This window comes from Cyprinus carpio, chromosome B6 (assembly GCF_018340385.1).
Source record: "Cyprinus carpio isolate SPL01 chromosome B6, ASM1834038v1, whole genome shotgun sequence".
In the NCBI taxonomy this organism is placed as follows: Eukaryota; Metazoa; Chordata; class Actinopteri; order Cypriniformes; family Cyprinidae; genus Cyprinus; species Cyprinus carpio.
In genome coordinates this window covers 26,077,446-26,098,678 of record NC_056602.1, presented here as the reverse complement: position 1 = coordinate 26,098,678, position 21,233 = coordinate 26,077,446, and the positions used below count along the sequence as shown (strand labels likewise).

The 21,233-nt window shown below is 36.6% G+C and overlaps 2 protein-coding genes across 4 annotated transcripts; both read left to right on the top strand.

The window, feature by feature from the left end:
- The first annotated feature begins 4,473 nt into the window (after positions 1-4,473).
- Positions 4,474-9,845, top strand: LOC109091615 (phosphatidylinositol glycan anchor biosynthesis class U protein-like). 2 transcript variants are annotated; one of them, XM_019105396.2, is made up of 12 exons: positions 4,475-4,661; positions 5,169-5,233; positions 5,327-5,386; positions 5,609-5,671; positions 5,791-5,900; positions 5,998-6,098; positions 6,643-6,740; positions 6,831-6,985; positions 7,069-7,212; positions 7,301-7,425; positions 8,568-8,710; positions 9,373-9,845. In XM_019105396.2, the coding sequence occupies exons 1-12, from the start codon at positions 4,532-4,534 to the stop codon at positions 9,484-9,486; spliced, it is 1,308 nt and encodes a 435-aa protein (XP_018960941.2). In that variant the 5' UTR covers positions 4,475-4,531; the 3' UTR covers positions 9,487-9,845. The 2 variants fall into 2 exon arrangements, with proteins under 2 accessions (XP_042582461.1, XP_018960941.2); XM_042726527.1 differs by lacking the exon at positions 5,327-5,386 and having other exon boundaries at positions 4,474-4,661.
- Positions 9,846-15,083: 5,238 nt separating this feature from the next.
- Positions 15,084-20,780, top strand: LOC109091612 (oxidative stress-induced growth inhibitor 1-like). 2 transcript variants are annotated; one of them, XM_019105393.2, is made up of 6 exons: positions 15,084-15,294; positions 16,781-16,848; positions 17,320-17,456; positions 17,645-17,836; positions 18,269-18,360; positions 18,548-20,780. In XM_019105393.2, exons 2-6 carry the CDS (start codon positions 16,791-16,793, stop codon positions 19,527-19,529), a joined length of 1,461 nt encoding a protein of 486 aa, XP_018960938.2. In that variant the 5' UTR covers positions 15,084-15,294; positions 16,781-16,790; the 3' UTR covers positions 19,530-20,780. The 2 variants fall into 2 exon arrangements, with proteins under 2 accessions (XP_018960938.2, XP_018960939.2); XM_019105394.2 differs by lacking the exon at positions 15,084-15,294 and adding an exon at positions 15,603-15,702.
- Positions 20,781-21,233: the final 453 nt, after the last annotated feature.

Here is a 21,233-nt window from a genome sequence, read left to right as displayed (position 1 = left end):
GAACAGGAGACATTAACCGTGCTGTCCTGCCACGCTGCCTTCTGAAAACTACCTGTGAATAGACTGTGAACAGTAACCTGTGAACCACTCCCATTAAAATGCAATGCTTCCTAAAAATTCTTAGGGAGTGCACCTTGTACACTTTTGTACCATATTTACCTCTAACGTGCATAATAGTACCACAAAGCTATATTAGTAACTTAAATGTACAAATACACATTAAATAGGTTTGAAAGATGACAGCTTTTGTACCTTTTTTTCAGGAGTGTATGACAGAAATAGAGCAGGTAAAAGGTAATAATAAAAGTTTGTAGGCTAATACTAATTCAGCCCGCGATCACTTCCTGAAATGCCATCATGTTTAAGGTAATCATATTCCTGGAACTCTGAATCATCAATGTCACAGTGTTTAGTGAATGAAGACCTTTGACAGATCCTCATGAATACTTGTCTGCACCGCACTCTCCGCTGTGCACACAAATGCACAATTTATGGTCTGTGGTTTACAGACCTATAATGTCAAAGAACCTGTATGGATAAAGATCTATATCATTCATATTTAAGATTCTGTAAAAATGTTTACAGGGACAATGATTTGACTTGACAATATGTTTATTTACTCTACCTGCTCTTTATTTGCCTTACAAAATTTCAGTGGAAGCATGCTCTGTATATAAATATGCTACTACTGCTATATTTTTCTCAAAATGTGTCTAAATTTACTTGAATTCTCCCTACATCACATAAAAATATATGTGTGTGTGTGTGTGTGTGTGTGTGTATATACCATTAGTTAATTACAAATACAGTAAAAATACTAATATTGTGAAAAAATATTAATATTTAAAATAATTGCTTTTTTAAATAAAATTTTATTAAATTTATTCCTGTGATGCAAAGCTGAATTTTCAGCATCATTACCCCAGTCTTCAGTGTCACATGATCCTTCAGAAATCATTTTAATATGCTGATTTGCTGCTCAAGAAATACTGTTTTTAAGTACTAACCTCAGACTTTTGAACTGTAGTGTACATCAGTATAATTCTCACATCACCACTATTGGCTTTGTTTGTAACACTGGGTCACTAAATCCCTGGTTCTCCCTGTAATATTAGAGATCAGAGTTAGAGATACATATCCTGTTGGACTGCCACAGTTGTTGTTGACACATCTCTTTTGGGAAGGAGGCCTTTCCTTCAGCATTATGATTACTTACATCTCTTGGGCCAAAGTTTGATAATAAAAGATATTTGTGCAGCTGCCTAAAAACACTTTTCTGCTGACCGTTATCTGCACTCTATTCTTCCTTCATGCAAAACCCCACTTTAAAACCCCTTTTTTTCTGAGGCATAGCATAATTTTCACTTATACTGGCAATAACATGAATTTAATTGTATGTGCACAGTATCTGCGACAGTGCAGGGCCCTGAGGTCAATGACGGCCTCTGGACAAGTAAACTAGTTGGTTTGTATGTTAATTCATGCCTGCGAGACAGGATTAAATTTGAATGAATTTTGTTTCTCATTTTGCTGCCTAAATCAAGCAAGTGAATAAAGGTAATAAATAATAAAGTCAAATTAATATCAAATAAATAAATATTAAATCAAGTTCTAGGAGACTCTGCCAAGAAAATGGATTGAATAAATATTCATTTTAATTTGTTATGAGATACTAAGGTGTATTATAAAAGCTGAAATTGATTGTTGCATGATTACCTTGTTCTTCTGGATAATATTCATTCTGTCAATAAAAATCCCATGTTCAAAGTCAACTTAAATATCTCTGACTGAGTGTAAAACATTGTCACCTTGATTTATGAGCACACATCATATGCCAGGTTTTTATTTGCTGATCTTCACAAACTATTAGATGCTAAGACTTCTCTCAGCAAGCCAGAAAATTGAGATTCAGAGAGAGAAAGACATACACAGAGTTTCAGGCAGGATGGAATAAGTTATCCTCAGTCAAACAGAAAGAGACTCCTGTTGAATTAAAAGCAAGAGAATAGAGAAAACATCACAGGCAGGGGTTTGAAAGGTGAGCAAAGCCTTTGATAGCTGTCTGACTTCTGCTTCTGGTGTAACGCTTTTCATCCTTTCAAAGAATGCTTTTCAGAGTTGCAGCAAACATTTTACAGTTGGCTGATAACTCAAGCTATCAGTAACTTAATGAATGATACGACCACAGGAAAAACTGACAACTCACATTGAACCCAATAAATTAAATATGTGTATGTATGTATGTATATATATCAGAAGTCATCATGGAGTCCAATCACAGTCTATTTGATTTCCACAATGTGATGCATTTTTCAGTGAAACGGAAGAAATGTAGATTTTACCCACAGGAGCTGCTGGATCATGAAAAGTGGGCGTTTTATACATGAATGGAGCCAGACTTGAATTGAGTTTGCAGTTGACATCCACTTTTGCAGAGGCTTTTTGATCTGAATGTGGAGGACAAATTATTATTGCACATTCTACTGACAGAATTTTAGAAATACTGCATTACCTGGAGCTTAAAACAGTGATTAAACTGCATTTGGCTAAACACTTTAGTCAGGGTACTGCCATATTTAATTTATGACAGGAATGAAAAGAAGGCTGTGAGGGATATTAGTACAGTACTTTCAATGGCCTGTACTATTGTTTAACAACAGTTGACGAAAACATTTCTGAAAAATACTAGACAAAAACAGATTTGAAAGCTGTGAGTTGTGAACAAGATCTGTGCATTTATGGCAACAAACCTGATTAAGGTCTACTGCTAAACAATAAACCAATAGTTAAAACATGAATAAATGCTAATTAATTTGCCTGCTCATTACAAGACCAACTTAAGCCCAAACAAAAACGGTATTAATATTCTATAGGTAAAAGTCATATAAAGATAAAATGCATGCCTATCATATGATACAACAGAGGGCTAAAGCTTCGATATCTGTCTGCTGGGTTTTGATTAGATCAAAGAAACATTAAAACATTTTGAAAGTAAACTTATAGATTAATTGGGGTCTCTGGGACTCCAAATATAAAGAAAGTCAATCTCACCAGAACATGAAGCTCAGCGTGCTATATTAAAAATGTATTTCAGTCACACATCCTTATTTCTTGCTCTTTCTTAGGTCACTCTTCTCATCCTGAACTTTCTCTTTTCTAATCCCTCTCTATCCACATCTCACAGATTCGCTGCTCAGCTTCTCTCCACATGCTGTTACCTGGCCTCAGTGGCCTGGTGCTTTGGCCGCTCTTCAGAAGGGTGAGCCAGTGTTGGTCAACACGGTTGCTCGATAATCTTTATCCACTCACCGGCCCGTTCCAGCCCTACCCAGAGCAAGAAAGAGGGGCAGACTGTGTCTGGGGGGAAGGATTTAATGCGCTCTCCTCCCTGACTTCATTACATCCCCAGACAAACATCATCTCTCTTGGTTCAGACCTTGAACTTTGCCGCTTCCCCCGCTGAGACCCTCATGATCCTGTGTGCATCAAGCTAGTGGCATCTTTAAATGACCTGATTCTCTGGTTTATGACACATACTTAGTAATCCTCTGACACACGCTCTAGTCATCTTCTCCCCATCAGCTCCATTTAGCCTTCACTGGCTGATGTGGCATATTATACAGACACGGGTTCTCCATAATGTGACATTGTATCCATAAATGTTTCTTGGCCTATGTAATAGGGATCCTTCTGGGTCAGCATGTCCTTGATAGGTTTAGAATGACTGTAATGGGACATAAACTGGAGTGCATTTGACCAAGATTAGTTTTACAAGCTTAAGGGGAGTTCGGGCATGTTCTTTAGCAATACAAGAAACTCGTTAACTAGCTTGGGCCATTATTGGTTTATAAACAGGAGCTATTGAGTGTTCATCCACTGCCATCTTGTGGTCGGTTTCGAATCCTGCACCACATTTTAGTAAAAGTGTTCATCTGAAGTCATTCATCCTCACGACGAACTTGACCTTCTGTAGAAAACAAAAGGAAATGTTCTGATTAATGTTCACGCTGCTCTTTATATGTGATACAATCATCCTTACAAACCATACAAATGAAACTTTTTATGATAATTTCATTATGAGAAGCTGTTATTTTAATTTAACCTAAATATGGATGGAACACTTTTTAGATCAGTTAATAAATTCTTTATCATTGCATTTTGTTTGGACATTAAAAGCTACAAATCATTTAGCAAATTACTTGCTAAAATAGTACCAAAACAACAATAAAAGGCTTTAAAACTGTGGATCCTATGGAGAACAGTATAATGAAGAATAGTGAAATATGAAATCTGTAAAGAGCAATGAGTAACATGATTGGCCAAAATAGGACACACACACACAGTCATGTTTTAGGCCTACTCACTGTACTGTTAAATGGGTGCACACAAGGAATATAAGATAGTATGTGAAATAAACATTAAACTAACTTAAACTCCCATTTTCTCCTTTATGAATGTTTGAGCAGGAAGGTGACGGTGAACTTCGTTTCCCAGAGTGCATCGCCCTGACAGTTTCTTCCTCGCGACAAAAATGGCGGCTCCTTTAACACTCTTGCTGATAGTGGCTGTTACAATAAGAGCCGTTTTATTCCGATCCAGTTTGGCAGAATTAATTTCAGCGAGGGTCGAGGTGGTGTCGCCTTTGAATGCGTGGAAACGAGGTATGATTATGTATTTTTTCTGTATGGGAATGCTGTATGGTATGTTCTTGTATGGATGCATTGCTGAGCTGTCAATTGAAGACATGCATGAAATATTTTTTCAGCACATGATGTTTTCATGCTTTATTGTTTGTTACATTATTGTTTACTTATATATCTGATTTTAAATCTGCAGCATCAATGAAATACGCAGATTTTGAACTCCACAGTGGCACACAGCTTAATATCTATTTACTGTATGTCTTGTATTGAATGGATTGCATCAATGCAGATTGTTCTTAAGTTTGATTTTACATGAAATCCATGGTACATCTAACATCCATGTTATACTTATACAATCTGGCAAATATGGGCGTTGTTTGAGTAGAAAAACACTTACAGACCTGTTTCAGTTACAGTAGTGTTCACTTCACTGCCTTGAATAAAATGGCTTATGTATTTAACTGTAAATGTATTTAAGTTTGTTAGCTGTAAATGCATAACATGATTGATTTTTGAATTAAACAGTTGTAGAGGGTCTTGCCTTGTTGGATCTGGGGGTCTCGCCTTACTCAGGAGATGTGTTTCATGAAGTAAGTTCTATTTGACTTTGTGTTTGATTCTTTTCTTTTTTTCCCCCAAGTCTATTCTCTGATGTGTTTAATTGTTCTTTTTATTTCTTCCAGACACCCCTTATGATCTACCTCTTTCATTTTACGGTCGACTATGCAGAGATTGTTTTTATTGTAAGTGCTTATTTTGTTGATTGTCTCTCTTGTTTTCTTAAACCATTAGACCGTGCAAAAATGGCGATTAATAGCAACTATCTCAAATCTGATTTACTATTCAATTTTCCAGGTTGCTGTGAATTAATATCATGGTTTATAACTATTATTGTGTGTTTGTGTTTTTGTAAATTTCACTTCTTGTGCACATGTAAATATACTGATGTAAGGTTATGTCACCAGATAGCAGATGGAATCACAGCGCTGGCTCTTTATCTCTCAATTCAGACTTATAACAAGGATGTGGTAAGTTATAGCTTATATTTTTGTTGATATCTGTGTATAAGTTAGAGCCTATACATTCATTATATTTGCAAATTATTAAATATTTTATAAATGAACATTCATCTTTGTGTGCTTTGTAGTTTAGAAAACAGAAATATGCCTTGGAATCGGACCGGTATTCCGCCGACTGTTTGGAGCTCCTCCGCTCGCCGAAGGAAATGTTCTACATCCCCCTCAAGGTTGCCATGTTGTAAGTTCTGATCAGGCTTTAAATCGAGATTATGCTATTGCTTTTTTTATTTCAAAAAAGAAAAGTAAGTTTTTCATAAAAGTAAATTGTCTTCCAGTTATCTGTTAAACCCCTTCACCATCCTGTCTTGTGTGGCAAAGTCAACTTGTGGGCTGAACAATGCCATTATTGCTCTCTTCATTTTCTGTACACTAAAAGGTGAGTGTTCCCTTTGTGCACTTAAAGGAAAAAAAGTGATCACAGTTTCCACAAATCAGCAGCAAATCAGCTTATTAGAATGATTTCTGAAGGATCATGTGACCCTGAAGACTGCTGAAGATTCAGCTTTGCATCACAGGAATAAATTAGATTTTAAAACATATTAAAATAAAAGAGTGTTATTTTAAACTGTAATAATATTCCACAATATTGCAGTTTTACTTTATTTTAATCAAATAAATGCATAAGAGATCTTTCAGAAACTTAAAAAAAAAATTCTTACTGACCCCAAACTTTTTAACAGTAGTGAATATGCAAATTATGATGTAGTCAATGTATAATCAGTTGTAGTAATGGTTATGAAGCATCTCACAAAGATCAGCGCACGTTATCAGAAACACATTTAGGATCAGCAGTCTTTGATCTGAGTGTTTATTAAGAGATGATCAGCTGCTCATATTTGACTATTATTTATTATAGTCATATGAAGTATGAAATCATTGTCTGTGGTTTACTGTATGTGGTGGTGTTGTGGTTTCTTCAGGTAGTGCCTTGTTGAGTGGGATATTGTTGGCCTTGGCTACATATCAGTCCATCTATCCTCTGACCCTGTTTGCTCCTGCACTCCTGTTCTTCCTGCAGGTGAGAGTCTGAACTCAGACTAATGCAGAAACATTGCTCTGAGGGACTAAATGAAACATCTCTCTATCTCTCTCTGTCTCTTTCTTTCAGAGGTTATATATCCCAGTGAACCTGAGGAGGAGTAGTTTCTGGTTCTTCACTCTTCAGTATGCGTTCATGTATGTGGGCAGTCTGGTGGTGATCACTGGACTCTCTTTCTTCCTCCTGGGCTCCTGGGATTTCATCCCTTCTGTCTATGGATTCATGTCAGTAAGCAGTCACATGCCACATGCTTTATTTGCAAATACATATTTCTTCTTCAAATATTTACTGTGTGTGTATTCCACAGATTTTCTGTTCCAGACCTGACTCCAAACATCGGACTCTTCTGGTACTTCTTTGCAGAGATGTTTGAGCATTTCCGTCTCTTCTTCAGCTGCGTCTTTCAGATCAATGTCTTTTTTTACACCATCCCACTCTCCATCAAACTCAAGTAGGTCCTGCATGTACCTGAACATGAGCAGTGTGTTCTTCATTTAGCATGTATAGCGCTCTTATGGGTAAACGATTCAATCAAACAGGGAGCATCCAGTGTTCCTCATCTTCATGCAGATTGCCATCATCTCCATCTTTAAGTCGTACCCTACTGTGGGAGATGTCGCCCTCTACATGGCATTTCTGCCAGCCTGGAGTCACCTTTACCGATGTGAGTAGCTGTTTTCATTTTAACATTTTGACAGATTTGCTACTGAAGCGGGAAAATGGAGTAGGGCATATCAAAGGGCATGTCCTTTTTTTAACCATGAACCAGTTGCTACTTGCTATTGCTAGTCAGTGATAGGTCGTAAAAGTAAAGTGACATTATCATTCTAGAGAGCATTTTATAGGAAAATGGTTCGTTTTTTCTTTTTCTCCATTTTCTCTGAAAAGAATTTTACAATTTTAAAAGTTTATTTGATCACCATCACATAAGCTAAAACACATGAACAAAAAGCCACAGAACCTCAATTTTGATTCCAGTAAGTCTTTAGTTTTATGATAGTGCTTATAATTAATACATATTGATATACACTGCCATTCAAAATCTTGGGTTTAGGAAGAAATTGTTTTAAAGAAATTAATATTTTTATTTCGTAAGGACACATTCAATAAATTAAGTGACAGTAAGAACATTTTTTTTTAATGTTGATACAGTTTTATATTTCAAATAAATGTTGTTGTCTTGAACTTTCAATTTAAAAAAAAAATTGTATCACTTTCTACAAAAATATTAAGCAGATAAAAGTTATTTTAATGTGTAATAATATTTCACAAAGTTTCTTATACTGTATTTTGATCAGTTAAATGCAGCCTTGGTGAGCATAAGAGAGTTCTTTCAAAAACATTTTAATGTTTGAAGAGTTGTCAATTGAGCAAAATATAATTTCATTTCCTTTGTGTGTGTTTTCTGTGCTGTTCAATATATTAAGCACCTTTACAAATAATGTGTGTACTATTTTCAGATTTCATATGAAAATCTAAATTTAACATGGTAAAATGCAATAAAAAAAGTGGCAATGGACTTGTATTGGCAGCTGAATACATTGTTGTGTTTGCAGAATATTAAATAGACACAAATGCAAGGAGTTGGCTTCTGTAGAACTTTGTGAATGACTGCTATTCAAATTCTGTGGAAATATGTAGACTAAAGCATCCACTGCAGATTCTGTGCGAGCGTGCATAGAGTTTGTATTTGTGCAACTGGATAAAGCTGAAATCTGCTAGCAAGCTTTTTACTGAAATCAGCTGCACGTATTGAATTTTAGAAATGCATTTTTTGTAGAAATAAGTTTGCTCTTTTTATTTCAGTTTTGAGGAACATCTTTCTGGTGTCGTGCGTGCTGTTGGCATGCTCCGCCCTCTTTCCTGTGCTCTGGCACCTGTGGATATACGCTGGCAGTGCCAACTCTAATTTCTACTATGCCATCACATTGCTCTTCAACTTTGGACAGGTAAAGGGTCCCATCTTGATAAGCCATTTCAACTAAACACAATTGGTAATACAGCTGCCACGTTGTCTGTTTTTTTCCCACAAGTCTTAAAGATAAACAAAAAAGGTTTCTTATAGCTCTTAGCCTCAAGGTAGAGTTAGATTCTATTAATTAAACCATGACAGAAGCTGTCATGCCAGGTATTTCCTGCACTCATGGAGGTAGCACACAAAACCTGTTGACAGGTTGCAAGAAAGATGACAGAAAGAAATGCTATTGAACAGCTAGACTAAACAAACAGCTAGTAAAATAAAGGTCAACTGCAAAGATAGCAGCGGTTATCCTCTCCTAGCTTTTTGTGTTTGACAAGCTCGGCTACGATAGTGTTTACAACTACTTGGCTGACAAATTGTGAGTGGAAAAATCGATGGAGGAACAAGGTTTCATTATTCATTAACTTGTATTAGTTTCAGCTAAACAGTCCTGTATTGGGTTAACCAAGACAGCTGGCATACCCCACATTACCCGTGAGGCACGTGCACCTCGCAATCTTGGAACAAATGCCATCTTTTTGTAGATATTAGAAGTCTTGTATTTGTTAGTTTAACCTCAGAACGAAAGTTCATTTAGTGAGCACTGTAAAGTTGCATGAACTAATGTTGTGTGTGTTTACACCACCACAGATCCTCCTGGTAGCAGATTATTTCTATGCCTACCTGCGTCGAGAACATCACCTGACACACGGCCTCTATCTAAAGAAGAAAGATGGCACTGAAGCCACTCTAGTGTTAAAGTAACCTTCTTTCATAGGACTTGGAGATCTCACCGACTGCCTCACACCCCATATCATTGCTTTTTTAATTTCCATTCACACTACTTTTTTTTTTCTCTCACCTCAGTTTGCCTCTCCGTGCTTTTTTTCCCCATTACTTTGAGCATTCTACCCCATGTCTGAATGTTAACACCACCTCTTGGACCAAAGCTGTTTTGTACGAGACTTTTTGATAATGGGGGCCGAATGAAGGTATCTGAGTGATACAGAACTTTACTATTTTGGCTCCCATGAGGTGGGTACAAACTTATTTGCACTTTTGATTTGCTTGTCTTTCATTGTTTGGAAAGATTTGATTTCTTTATTAAACTCCATTCAAAAAGTGAGGTTGTTTGGCTGGACTTGCAGTTTGAAGTCATGGTCAGCAGAGGGCATAACATGAATGTGGAGACTTCAGAGGGCCAAAACTGAAGCCTCCTCAGCGCCTTTGTGGATATTTTAGCTGAGAGTCTGATATGAAGAGATGGTTATGTTCAAATGTTCTCTGGATCATTTTCTCGGTTCTTGTTCTTTTTTTTAACCTCTTAATAATGCAAGAGGAATTAAGAGTTGCTTAAATATTCAGATTTGATACTTTTTGTTCAACAATTTTGTTTGTTTGTTTTATGTTCTTACAAAATGAGGGATTAAACTGCACTGCAATTTTATTTATTTTTAAATTAGCCCTGGTATTGAATTGGGTTATTGTTGTGTTTTAAGATTCCTTTTGGATTAGGAATTAACCTGCCCTGATTTACTTTGATCTAGCACCAGGGCATGTGAACCTATCGATTTCACACCTGTATAACCCTTCCCTCTTGTGGTTAGACCTTCCTTATAGTTCTTAGATGGTGGAATTTTCCATTGCCTGTATCCTTTCCAGACTTTTCTAATAATCCGCCCTTTGGTCAGGTCGGAAGACGCAAACATCCGGGTTGCTTTGATTATGAGGTCAGCTGTTTCAAAGTCTAGTGTGTGGAAGTCATCTCTAAAGTCATAAAGATGTAGATGCTGAAGGTTTACAAACATATGCTTGGCATTTTATGTCCACATGCACTGACATACCTTATCGTACCTTAAGTTGACATTTTTAACACAAATGGATTTCCTAAAACAACTAAACTTACTAAAATTATTTGTTAAATGTTTAACTAACAATTAAAGTATTTTTATTTTATATCATGTTGTATATTAACCAAGAAACTGTTAGCAGGAAGATTTTTTTTTTTTTTAAATCATTCTTTTTTTTTTCTTATTTTCTTTTTTTTTTTTGTCCTGATATTGAGGAAAAACAAGCAAAATTAAGATTAGACTTGTTTTCACAGAATACATTTTCAGTTTGCTTCTCTTCCCACACTGGCAAAAAAAAAAAAAAAAAAAAAAAAAAATATATATATATATATATATATATATATATATATATATATATATATATATATATATATATATATATAAAATAAAAATATATCTTGTGCAATTTTAAAGTAAATTTATTTTGTTTTGACACTAAGATATTGTTACTGGACAACAAGACAGAAAGACTGATTCAGACAACTTTTTGGGGAGTATAATACACAGCATTTTGACTAACTACTGACTGACTACTGACTACTGACTTTGACCATTTTGAGCAGGTGTTGTACTAGCGAATACCATTTTCTTTCTTTCAGTCCTCATGGGAATTATTTATTGTGTTCTTTTGAATTCATTTTTCTACTCCATTTTACTTTGGTTGAACTTGATACAGACTAAAGTTCATAAATGTGCTTTTTGGTTCCAAGTTAGAAACATCTGAATGGCCAGTGAAATGTGAACATGTCTGTGGTTGGCACGATTAAGGGCTTCTCTCCTGCTTGTATCAGAGGTGGAACTGCAGGGAATCATTTTCCTAAGTAAGTAATGAAATTTGAAAAACTTAAATGTGTTTTCAGGAATTTTTTCTTTTATTTTGAATGCCTTCTACCAGCGGTTCAGAATGTGCACACTGAAGTATTATGCATTACGTGACCTCCATTTCACATTACTCATGGTTCCCCTTTCAGCCTGAAAGGAAAGTTTGAGTCATTTTGGATGTCATAACACTGATTTGAAATTATTTGTAAATGATGTGGTGATTAAAATGCGAATAAATATTATTTCTAAGTTTTGTTGTTTTGTTAAACCACATTGATTCTTGATTTAAGAGATTTTATCAATACTTATAAAAGATCCACCCATTATGCACAGTTATTTGGGTGTACAACAGCAGTCTTATGATCTGTTTTCTTTAAGGAAAAAGTGCTGTTTAAATTAAGCCTGTCATGGGTTTTTATGTAAAAACAAGAAGTATAATCTCTCATGTCAGCAAGTATTGTGGATCCCAGTTCAAGTATGTATACCATTGCGTGAATCATGACTTGATGAGTGAACTAATGAATAGACTTAGTAAAGTTTGAAGTGTTCTATATATTCTATAGATGCTATAGGCTTTGTAAAAGCATTTTGTAGTTATGAAATACCTTTAAACACTGTCAAAATGTTGTCACAGACTTTCATGTCAATGAGAGCTTTGTAAGTCTCGCTGACAGATGACACCAAAACGATGTTAAGTGCAGAAAAAAAAAGAAAAAAATGTTGAAAATCAAGCATTTATTCCACAGCTGCTTTAGTTTGTCAAATACTTTAAACTGTCTAAAGTGAAATGAAGAGATTTAGCATTATTCCCACTAATTACACAAATTCAACCCATCTGCTTTGTGAAATTCATGTTTTGTGTATAGGTCAATTTAACACACAATTTTTTTATTTATTTTTTTTCCCCACACAATTTACATTTCTACTTTGAAACATATTAGTTATTAAAAAGACGATACAGATTTGTTTCTTGGCATTTGCAACAAATTACATTACTATAATTATGTGTAAGTCATTACTGGGATACGTCAATCACGCCAGGCGAAAGTCAGAATGACTCTGCATAAATCGTGTTATTCAAATTTTTGCATTTTCATTGTTTAGGTGTCCTTTCACCTCTTTCAGTGGATTAAATTATTACTTAACCACACGTTGTAAAGTTTTATCAAATTTATCTTGAGATGTTTGTTTTTAGATCATTTATAATATTGATATTCAGCTATAAAATTGTCAAATTATCAGTAATAAATCATAGTTTGAGTTTATATTTGATAGCTTTCTTTGACATTTTAGTAATTGACATTCTCTATCACTGGAATCCAAGGTAGGTAATATTTTATAACAAGGTTGCTAATGTTAACATTAGTTAACAATAGTTAAAATTAACTAAAACTATGAGGAGTACTTCCACAACATCTATTAATCTGGGTCAATGTTTATTTCTAAATATAATACAAAATGTTTTAAGATTAAGTTAATATACTATGAATCATATGTATAAGTTAACAGTACCCAAGCGGTAAAAAGTTACTGTTTGCTGTTAATTTCATGATACCTATGCTAACGAGTGTTAACATAGAAAAAAAATATATTTAAACAAACCCAAGTTTGCCTAACACTGCAATTGGTTTTCATTCTCATGGCTTCTGTGCAGATTGTCTAAATAATGTTGCATAAGCATTTACATAACTTCTGAGCTACCATGACAACTGCACGGGACCTGTTGAATCAGATTTTCATGTTACCATTCTTTCGCTCTTGAGTTGATGAAGCGATGCTTTGTAATAACACAGACTTGGTTCTCTTTGTGATTGCCGTTGACTCTTGGATAGACTAAAGAGAAATGCTTTCAGAAGCCTTTTGAAAAGGGCCCCTCGTTCTGTCTAACTGGAAACTTGTTGAGTCATACTCTGACTATAGCCAGCAGAATGCAAGAGGCTACTGCATAAAGGACTAAAATGAAACATTTGGTCTACAACAAAATGCTTGTATTAAACCCACTAATAACAGAATGTAAATGTATAATGATTCAAAAAAATACCAACATTTTAGTTATTCAATCTGTAGACTATTCTGAAGGAACATCTTGGATGCAGATTAGATAATCTGATAAAAGTAACCCTGTCAACCCCTCGAAATTGAAGATTATGTAATATGATGATACATTCCAAAAGAGAAAAAAAAATATATATATTCCAATACAGATGTCTTAACTCAAGGTGTGATAAGGCTTGGTCAATCTTAATGAAGGATCACAATGTCCTAAAGACAGCATGTTCTTTGGTTAAATGTTTAGATTGCCAAGAACTCAAAACTTTTATCAGCACCTCAGTCAACGTTGTGATGATATTTAGACTTGGTTCCATGATAATTCTTACGCATACCATTTTAGAACCATTGCAATGGTAATCTTTGTAATCCTGTAGTATTTTTTGAAATGCCTGTATGAATGTGGTACCATGTTATATATCAAAATACCATGGTATTGCCACAGATTACTATTTTATTTGTCCTTCATCTGAACTCTATGAATAATATGATTTAATGATTCCAGTCCACAGTCAACAGGGTTCCATTTTTTCGAACGTGTGATCATATTTCTAGACACGCTGTTCTACTTAACACACTGAAGTCACCAAGCAGGCACTGTTCCCTTGTGCTATTTATTAAAAAGTCTCCTTTCAGAACTCAACAAAATGTTCATGGAAACCCAAATTCACCCAGGAGAAAAGACCTTGAATGGGGATTTAATTAATTAGTTCCCAACAATGGAAATTTTCTTTCTCTTCCGAGCAGGGTGGGGGTCAAAGAAAGTAACACAGACTATTTACTAGTTATATTGCATCGCTTGACCTATAAGCATGTCACCCGGTCACTTACTATTATTGTTTTTATGTTGTAACTTAAATATGAGGATTGTAAAGGGTTTACTTCTATTTTACAACAGCACACTAAGCATGTGCAAAGTTCAGCAGAAAAGGAATATAAATTGGGGTCATAGAAATTAAATGAAAGTCTGCTAGCTGTGAGTCACCATGGCCAAGTAACCATATCACTCATTCATAATAATAATAATAATAATAATAATAAATTAATATATTAAGGAGAAAAGAGCCAGGGCTATCAAAATGATTAAAAAATGTTTTATGAAAAAATCAAATACAAAAAAATAAAGATATAGACAAATACACAAACCAAGAATACAAACGAAATACAGTAACCTTTAGCAGTTCTCATTGCTGCTGCAATTCTGTAAGATACATTCAACGTCAATTTTTTTGTCTTGTGAATAAAGAATCTTCTGTAAATAATTTACATTTGTATTACAAAAGAAATGCTAACATAATTGTTTATGGGGCCAATAAATGTAATAATTCTCTGAAATGGAGATGTGATGGGTTTTAACATAGATATATATTTATACGTATCTGTATTAACTACTTTTCTTGAGCCGTTGCGTTGTTTTCTATGGCAGCGACACCGCTCAAGCCGCTGCGTTTGCTGATTGGCTGGTGTGGAGTGAGAGCTAGATTCAGACCAATCAGGGATGAAGATCATTGTCAGTGAATGGAAAACTACAAGCTAGAACACGCTCTTGCGTCACCCGTCACCCAACCAATCATAATGCTAAGCGTCAAGTCTTTGCTCGCTGATTGGCTCTTATGGGCGGACGCTGAAGAAGAATTATAAAAGCCATCAGCGCACGAGAGTGTCTTCTTATGCTGTAACGGTGCAGCGGCATCTCTCATTACAGCCAGCACAGAAGCACAACGGGAGAAAGCTGCGTGGGTATTTTACCTTTCCATTTAAAATATCAACGCAGCCGCTCTGCTTGTACATTCAAGAATTGCTGCCTTACATCAGCTTCAAGTTATTCAGATCTCGGAAATTTGCATTACAGGTACATGCTTCTTCTACGCTCATCACGACAATATAAATTACATTAGAATATTTGACATCATTTTCAATCGTGGTTTGATGAATTGCTTCACATCTTGCACTCATCTCATCTCTTGGATCATTTTAACTCATCTTTGTTTTTGTTTCCTTCATTTGGTGTTGCGTTGTAATGTGTCCGTCGGATATGGAAATTGTCTCGTGGGCATGTCTGGACGGTGACAGGACTGATATACAAGCCTCTGGGTTACGCAGCAGACAGTTACCGGAACACCGGCTTTCGTGTAATCTTCGTAAATTAAATGTAATCCAGTAACCCTGCAGTCTGGGGTATCTGATCTAACGATGAATCAGTCACGGGGAAACGCATGTCGACTGCTCTGGAAAGTTCTGTGGCGTGCAAATACCTCCGGTATTAAATGCATTATCACGTATGTGCGTATATAAAAAGTGAAAGAAAAATGAAAGAAATGTAATTTACAGAATGTTAGGGACTTGCGGCTTCAGTCGCCATTCACTTCCAAAGCATTTTTGCCCACATTAAGAAAGTAAAGTAAGACTTTTGGTTTCATCACATTTTAAAGTACGTTACATGAGCGTGAGAATATATGACCTTTTGCGTGAACTGTCTCTTTAAATATAGGCACACGTGAAAGCGTGCGATTTAGTTCCTTGAATGGACTATAGAGCTGACCTGTGCACGCGCGGCGACCTACTTGTCAATCAAAAATTATTCACAGTTTAGCGAGGCAGTGAGAAAAACGTCTCGGGTGTTTTAAATGAGCAGTCCCACAATTTTAGCTTTCTAGTTCACATGTTGGTAACGGCGTAGTCAGACTTTAAAACTACGCACGTATGGTTTCTAAACGTGGAACTTGAATGATTTGTATCCGTTTACCATTTTTATGAGTTGGACATTTTTTTTTTTAAACTGCATCCTTATAAACTGTCTAAAACACACAAAAAACGTCTCGCACGTACTCCTTTGGGCACACACGCCTCCTGGACTCCATTCAAGAAAATGTAAAAAGTCTGTAATCTCAGCTACGTGCATTACACGTGTATATATTTAAGTGAAATCACCAACAGAGCTTCATATTTAAATGTATTTGTATATTAATAAGTGTACTAGACACCTGGCACGCCGTGCGTTCGCAATTCAGAATGACTCGGCGATTTTGACCCTGGAGCAAACCGCTTTAAACGGGCGCTGTCACTTTAAGAAATTCTGCGCACTCATAGTTACGTTGACTTTCTGTTATGTAACAATGTATCGGTTGATTCATAAGAAGTGCCGGCTGAAACCTATAGTTTGCCTTACTGTAATGCAGATTATATAGGGTTATCTAATACAAGAGGACAATATTAGTCACCATTACTGGTCCTGACTAAGAAAGTGGAATTTGGATGGAGTGATCTGGTATTGTGTATCTTGGGAGTGGAGTTTATGGTTGTGTTTATAGCTTTTGTTCTCTTTTTGCATGTAACAGGTGAGCCACTATGGAGCTGTACAACAAAGACACATTTTCTGATGATATCCTGCCTGTTGTCATTGTTGGTAAGAGTTGTCATAATATATTTGTTGTCCATGAGCACTCGCAATTGTTAATGCACATTTACATGCATAATGCATGCAAAACCATTCTAGCTTTGTTCTGTTGTTTCTCTCTTGTTGTCATGTTTGTTCTAAACTGTACTTCTCTGAGCAATTTGAAATGCATTACAGCCAAGGTCCAGAATTAACTAATGACCAGGCTCAAATGGAATCTGTGCGTGCAGAACTCTACAGAAAGCTCAGCAGCCTTGCACAGAATTGGAAGGCATGTTATTCACACATGTTCTGCACATCCAGAATCCCTTGCATTTTTGTTTATTCAATATTTTGTCTACTTTGAAAATCCTTCCACCTCAGTTACATTTACCATGTTTAAATGTGAGATTATATCATCTTAAAAACAGTGAGAACTCTGTTGCAGTCGCTGATCTGTATAGAGCATTTCCAGTATTCACATGCATGGCTGTGTTTCAGGTAATGGACCATCAGGGATTTGTCTCTCTTATTTGCTGTCGGGATACACACCTTACCTTTCCCCCGATGGCTTCCATCCCAACCCAATTTTGCATAACAAGCTGAAAGAGAATCCTCATCTGTCTTTGTTTGACCAGGTAATGCACACACATAATCCCTCTATATACATTTACCACACCTCTTTACATAACAAGTGGTGATTAACTGTATCGTTTTCTACCGAAAGCCTATATAGACTAGTACAAGGACTAGTGCATGTTGTCAATGACACACATTCTCATGTTCAAATACAGAAAAAAAACAGCTTTGTCTTATGTGCATGTAGGATCTGGAGTACCTGTGTGAGGGTGTAGAGGGCCGTTCATCAAACCCTGTGGCTGTGCTCTTCGACGCCCTCCTTATTCCAGATGGTGACTTTGGGGTGGATTGCGCCTCCCCGCTGATATGGAGACATGAGCCGGAAAGGGCCACACCTCACCTTGTGCTGGGGAAGGGACCACCTGGAGGGGCCTGGCATGTAAGTAACCACACCTAAAATATTTCTGGCTTCTGATCTAATTCCTCCAAAGTCATATTGTTCTCTTTTGTCACAAATACAAGTCATGTTTCACTCCAAAATCTAAAGAAACATTTTCCAAAGTTGTATTCCTAATACTGTCATGTGATAAAGAACAATGAGTAGAATGCAGAAGTAAAATGTTTATATATATTACAGTGATGTGAAATATGACTTGAAATGTGAGGTACACCCTAATTCACAAGTATAGCCCTGTGGGGAAAAAGGTAATGATAGGAAAGAACTCATGTGATTAATAGTTGCATGCCTGAAAACAACTGCAACAGTGTCTTCAGTTGAGGTTTTGTACCAGTTTGATCAGATGATATTCTTGTGCTCTGCCTGCTTCATTCCAAGATGTCAAGTTGTTGTTATTATGCTTAATGCCTGCAGGCGATGGAAGGCTCAATGCTGACACTCAGCTTGGCTAACTGGATGGAACTTCCTGGTTTGAAGCTGAAGGAGTGGATGAGAGAGAAGCGAAGGTATAAAGAAATGAAGGTTCAAATTAGTGCAGAAAATAATGTTGACTACTGTGTAATATGATTTTTTTAAAATAATACGTTTTTTTAAACTGTGCTTTTTTTGAGAATAAGGCATAATGTGTAGAACATTTTCTGATGTTACAAATGATCAAAACAGATCATCTAACATACTGGTTTGTGTGTGCAGAAATTTACGTAATGACCGGGCCACACCAGCTGAGATTGCATCATACTACCAGCACTATGTGACTAAAATGGGTCTGGAGAAGAGCTTTGCTTGCGGCACCACTGTAACCTCAGTGTCTCGGGTTTCCCTTGAATCTGGCCGCTCCGTTTGGAAGATCCAAGGCCTCCAGAAAAGAGCAAGCAGTGGTGAAGAAATTGGAGTCCCTTTCTCGGTCTATGCCGAGAACGTGGTGCTTGCCACAGGAACCCACGACATCCCTGCCCGTCTTGGCGTGGAAGGTGAAAACCTTCCCTTTGTGTGCCACAGCTTCTGGGAGCTGGAGGCTGCCATTTCGTCAGGCCGCTTGGACAGCACTTCAGAGCCGGTTCTTGTGGTTGGTGCCGGGTTGACGGCGGCAGATGCCGTTCTCGCAGCTCACCACTTGAACACTCCTGTATATCACGCCTTTAGACGACCTGTGAGCGATCCGGCACTCATCTTCAACCAGCTGCCCAAGCTCCTCTACCCCGAGTACCACAAAGTGCATCAAATGATGAGCCAACAGCAGTACAAAGTGGGCGAGGCGATGGTCAATCTGTCCAACCAGCCTCTTTCTTCACCTGCTGATGGCAACTGTTATCCTGGTTACCTAAGTTTCCCAAAGCACCATGTAGCTGCCTTCAGACCTGATGGCAAATGTGTGCTTGAGAATGAGGGAGGGATACAGACAGTGCTGCAAGTTTCAATGGCGCTCGTTTTGATTGGTGCCCATCCCAACCTGTCATTCCTCCCAGAACATGGGGGTCCGCTGGCGTTGGACTCGGAAGAGCCAGTCAGTTGTCGGCGGAACCCGCTAGACGTGGATCCATACACGTATGAGTGCGTGAAGGAGCCAGGGATGTATGCCATGGGTCCGCTGGTGGGTGAGAACTTTGTGCGGTTCCTGAAAGGCGGAGCTTTGGCCATTGTGTGTGATATCGCCCGAAAACGAAGTAAAAAATGAAGAGAATTGCACAGCGAACTTATTGAATATTCAACTGACCAACTGTACATTGGAAGCATGAAAAGAAATAGATTTTTAAAGGGGTGAAAAGAGCTCTTTGATATATAGCTATCTGGTACTTCCAGAATCCACATACATGTCAGAAAATGCTTCGTGGTTCTGCTCCAACTGACACAAAGGAATCAGTTGTTGAACAGTTCATGACCGTTCCGACATCCCACTGCAAGTGCACAGACACAGTTTTTTGTTGTTAATGGCTAACTAACCCGCCTCTGAACATTAATCTGAGTCTTCGGACACAGGGTGCTTTAACACTTCAGGGATTTATTTTTCCATTATTTTAGCTCACGCTAAACACTACTCATGTTCTCACAGCAATCATGTTCTGTTGTGCCAAATTAACATTTGTATGCTCAGTGTTTTCAGATCTAATATTTCCTTCATGTAAGGAAAACACATAAGTTATCTTTGCCAAGCAAATGCTGCTGTTGTATCAATGGTGGTACTAACCCTTATACTGTCTTCAATTAATGTATAAATCATAGTGGACCTAAAAAATCTGAAAGATCATTTTAGCATTACAGCTTCTTGTCTCCCGTACATTGCCTTCCCAAGTAAAGCATACAGTTTTAGTGAATCCTTTGGTTATACCAGCAAACCAGACTTGAGTGTCTAGAATTAGGGCTCTTAAAAGTTTAAGACGTCCTTGTTTCATGCTGCTGTTACTAACCTAAAGCCGAGCTCAGTGAGGTCAGGCTGCACTTACAAAACTGACCACAAGAGGGCCTTTGCACGCCGTGATGAAGCCAGCAACATTGCATCAGACATAATGATGATCTATCATGACGTTATTTGAATGAATGATTAATCCTACATAAGCTTATTCAACATTGTTTTAACTGACATGGGTCAAATATATGGCCTCGAGGACCTTTTGATGCAGTGACTAAAATAACTACATTTGTTTCAAATTTTTTGTAAGATGTAAATTCAAATCAAATGCATATTTTGTTCCTTCAAGAAAACTATTCAAGATAATGATGCAACCTTCTTTTTATTTTTTTTTAAATCTAAAAACTATTTCTGCTGTATTGCATGTAAGTTTTGAACCCTGGCAGCTCTGATCAAACGTGTTTGTAAAAATAATTTGTACTTTTTTTGACACAAAAATTTGTATAGTTTTCTAAATGGGTTGTTGCAGTCAAATACTTTAAAAAATAAAAATAAAAATAAAATGGAGCCTGAAAACAATACTGTGCATTCATTTGTCTATCTATGACTACTACTTGTTCTGTGCAGTTTTAAGAATGTTGGTCAAAGCCACTAAGGTGAGTTTATAAAATGTGTTCATTGTTCAAACTTTTCCATCCATAAAAGGGTCACATGATAACAATGTGGATTGTGTGTGGGTTAAACTACAAGCTGTTGATGTATTGAATTATTTTTTTAAGTCTAGAGTTCTTCAAATATTTTCTTTAATATTGCTTCATTGCTTTTTTTAATAGGTTAAAATATGAAATATATGAAAATATGGCATACATAATAAATACAACAATATTCAAATGATGTAAAAAATAGGCATTATACAGTATATACTGTAATTTTTGTAATACACTTGTATCACATAACATATATTACAAATCACTACTAAAGTTTCACCACTAGATGGTAGCAAGTATTTACTACAGCTTAAGGACATCTGTA

Bases quoted from the DNA above. Each gene is read 5' to 3' on its own strand.
- LOC109091615 (XM_019105396.2), top strand. From the start codon at position 4,532: ATGGCGGCTCCTTTAACACTCTTGCTGATAGTGGCTGTTACAATAAGA. The intron at 4,662-5,168 runs GTATGATTATGT...TGAATTAAACAG, and splicing joins TTTGAATGCGTGGAAACGAG to TTGTAGAGGGTCTTGCCTTG. The intron at 8,711-9,372 runs GTAAAGGGTCCC...ACACCACCACAG, and splicing joins TGCTCTTCAACTTTGGACAG to ATCCTCCTGGTAGCAGATTA.
- LOC109091612 (XM_019105393.2), top strand. From the start codon at position 16,791: ATGGAGCTGTACAACAAAGACACATTTTCTGATGATATCCTGCCTGTT. The intron at 16,849-17,319 runs GTAAGAGTTGTC...GCTGTGTTTCAG, and splicing joins CCTGCCTGTTGTCATTGTTG to GTAATGGACCATCAGGGATT. The intron at 18,361-18,547 runs GTATAAAGAAAT...TTGTGTGTGCAG, and splicing joins TGGATGAGAGAGAAGCGAAG to AAATTTACGTAATGACCGGG.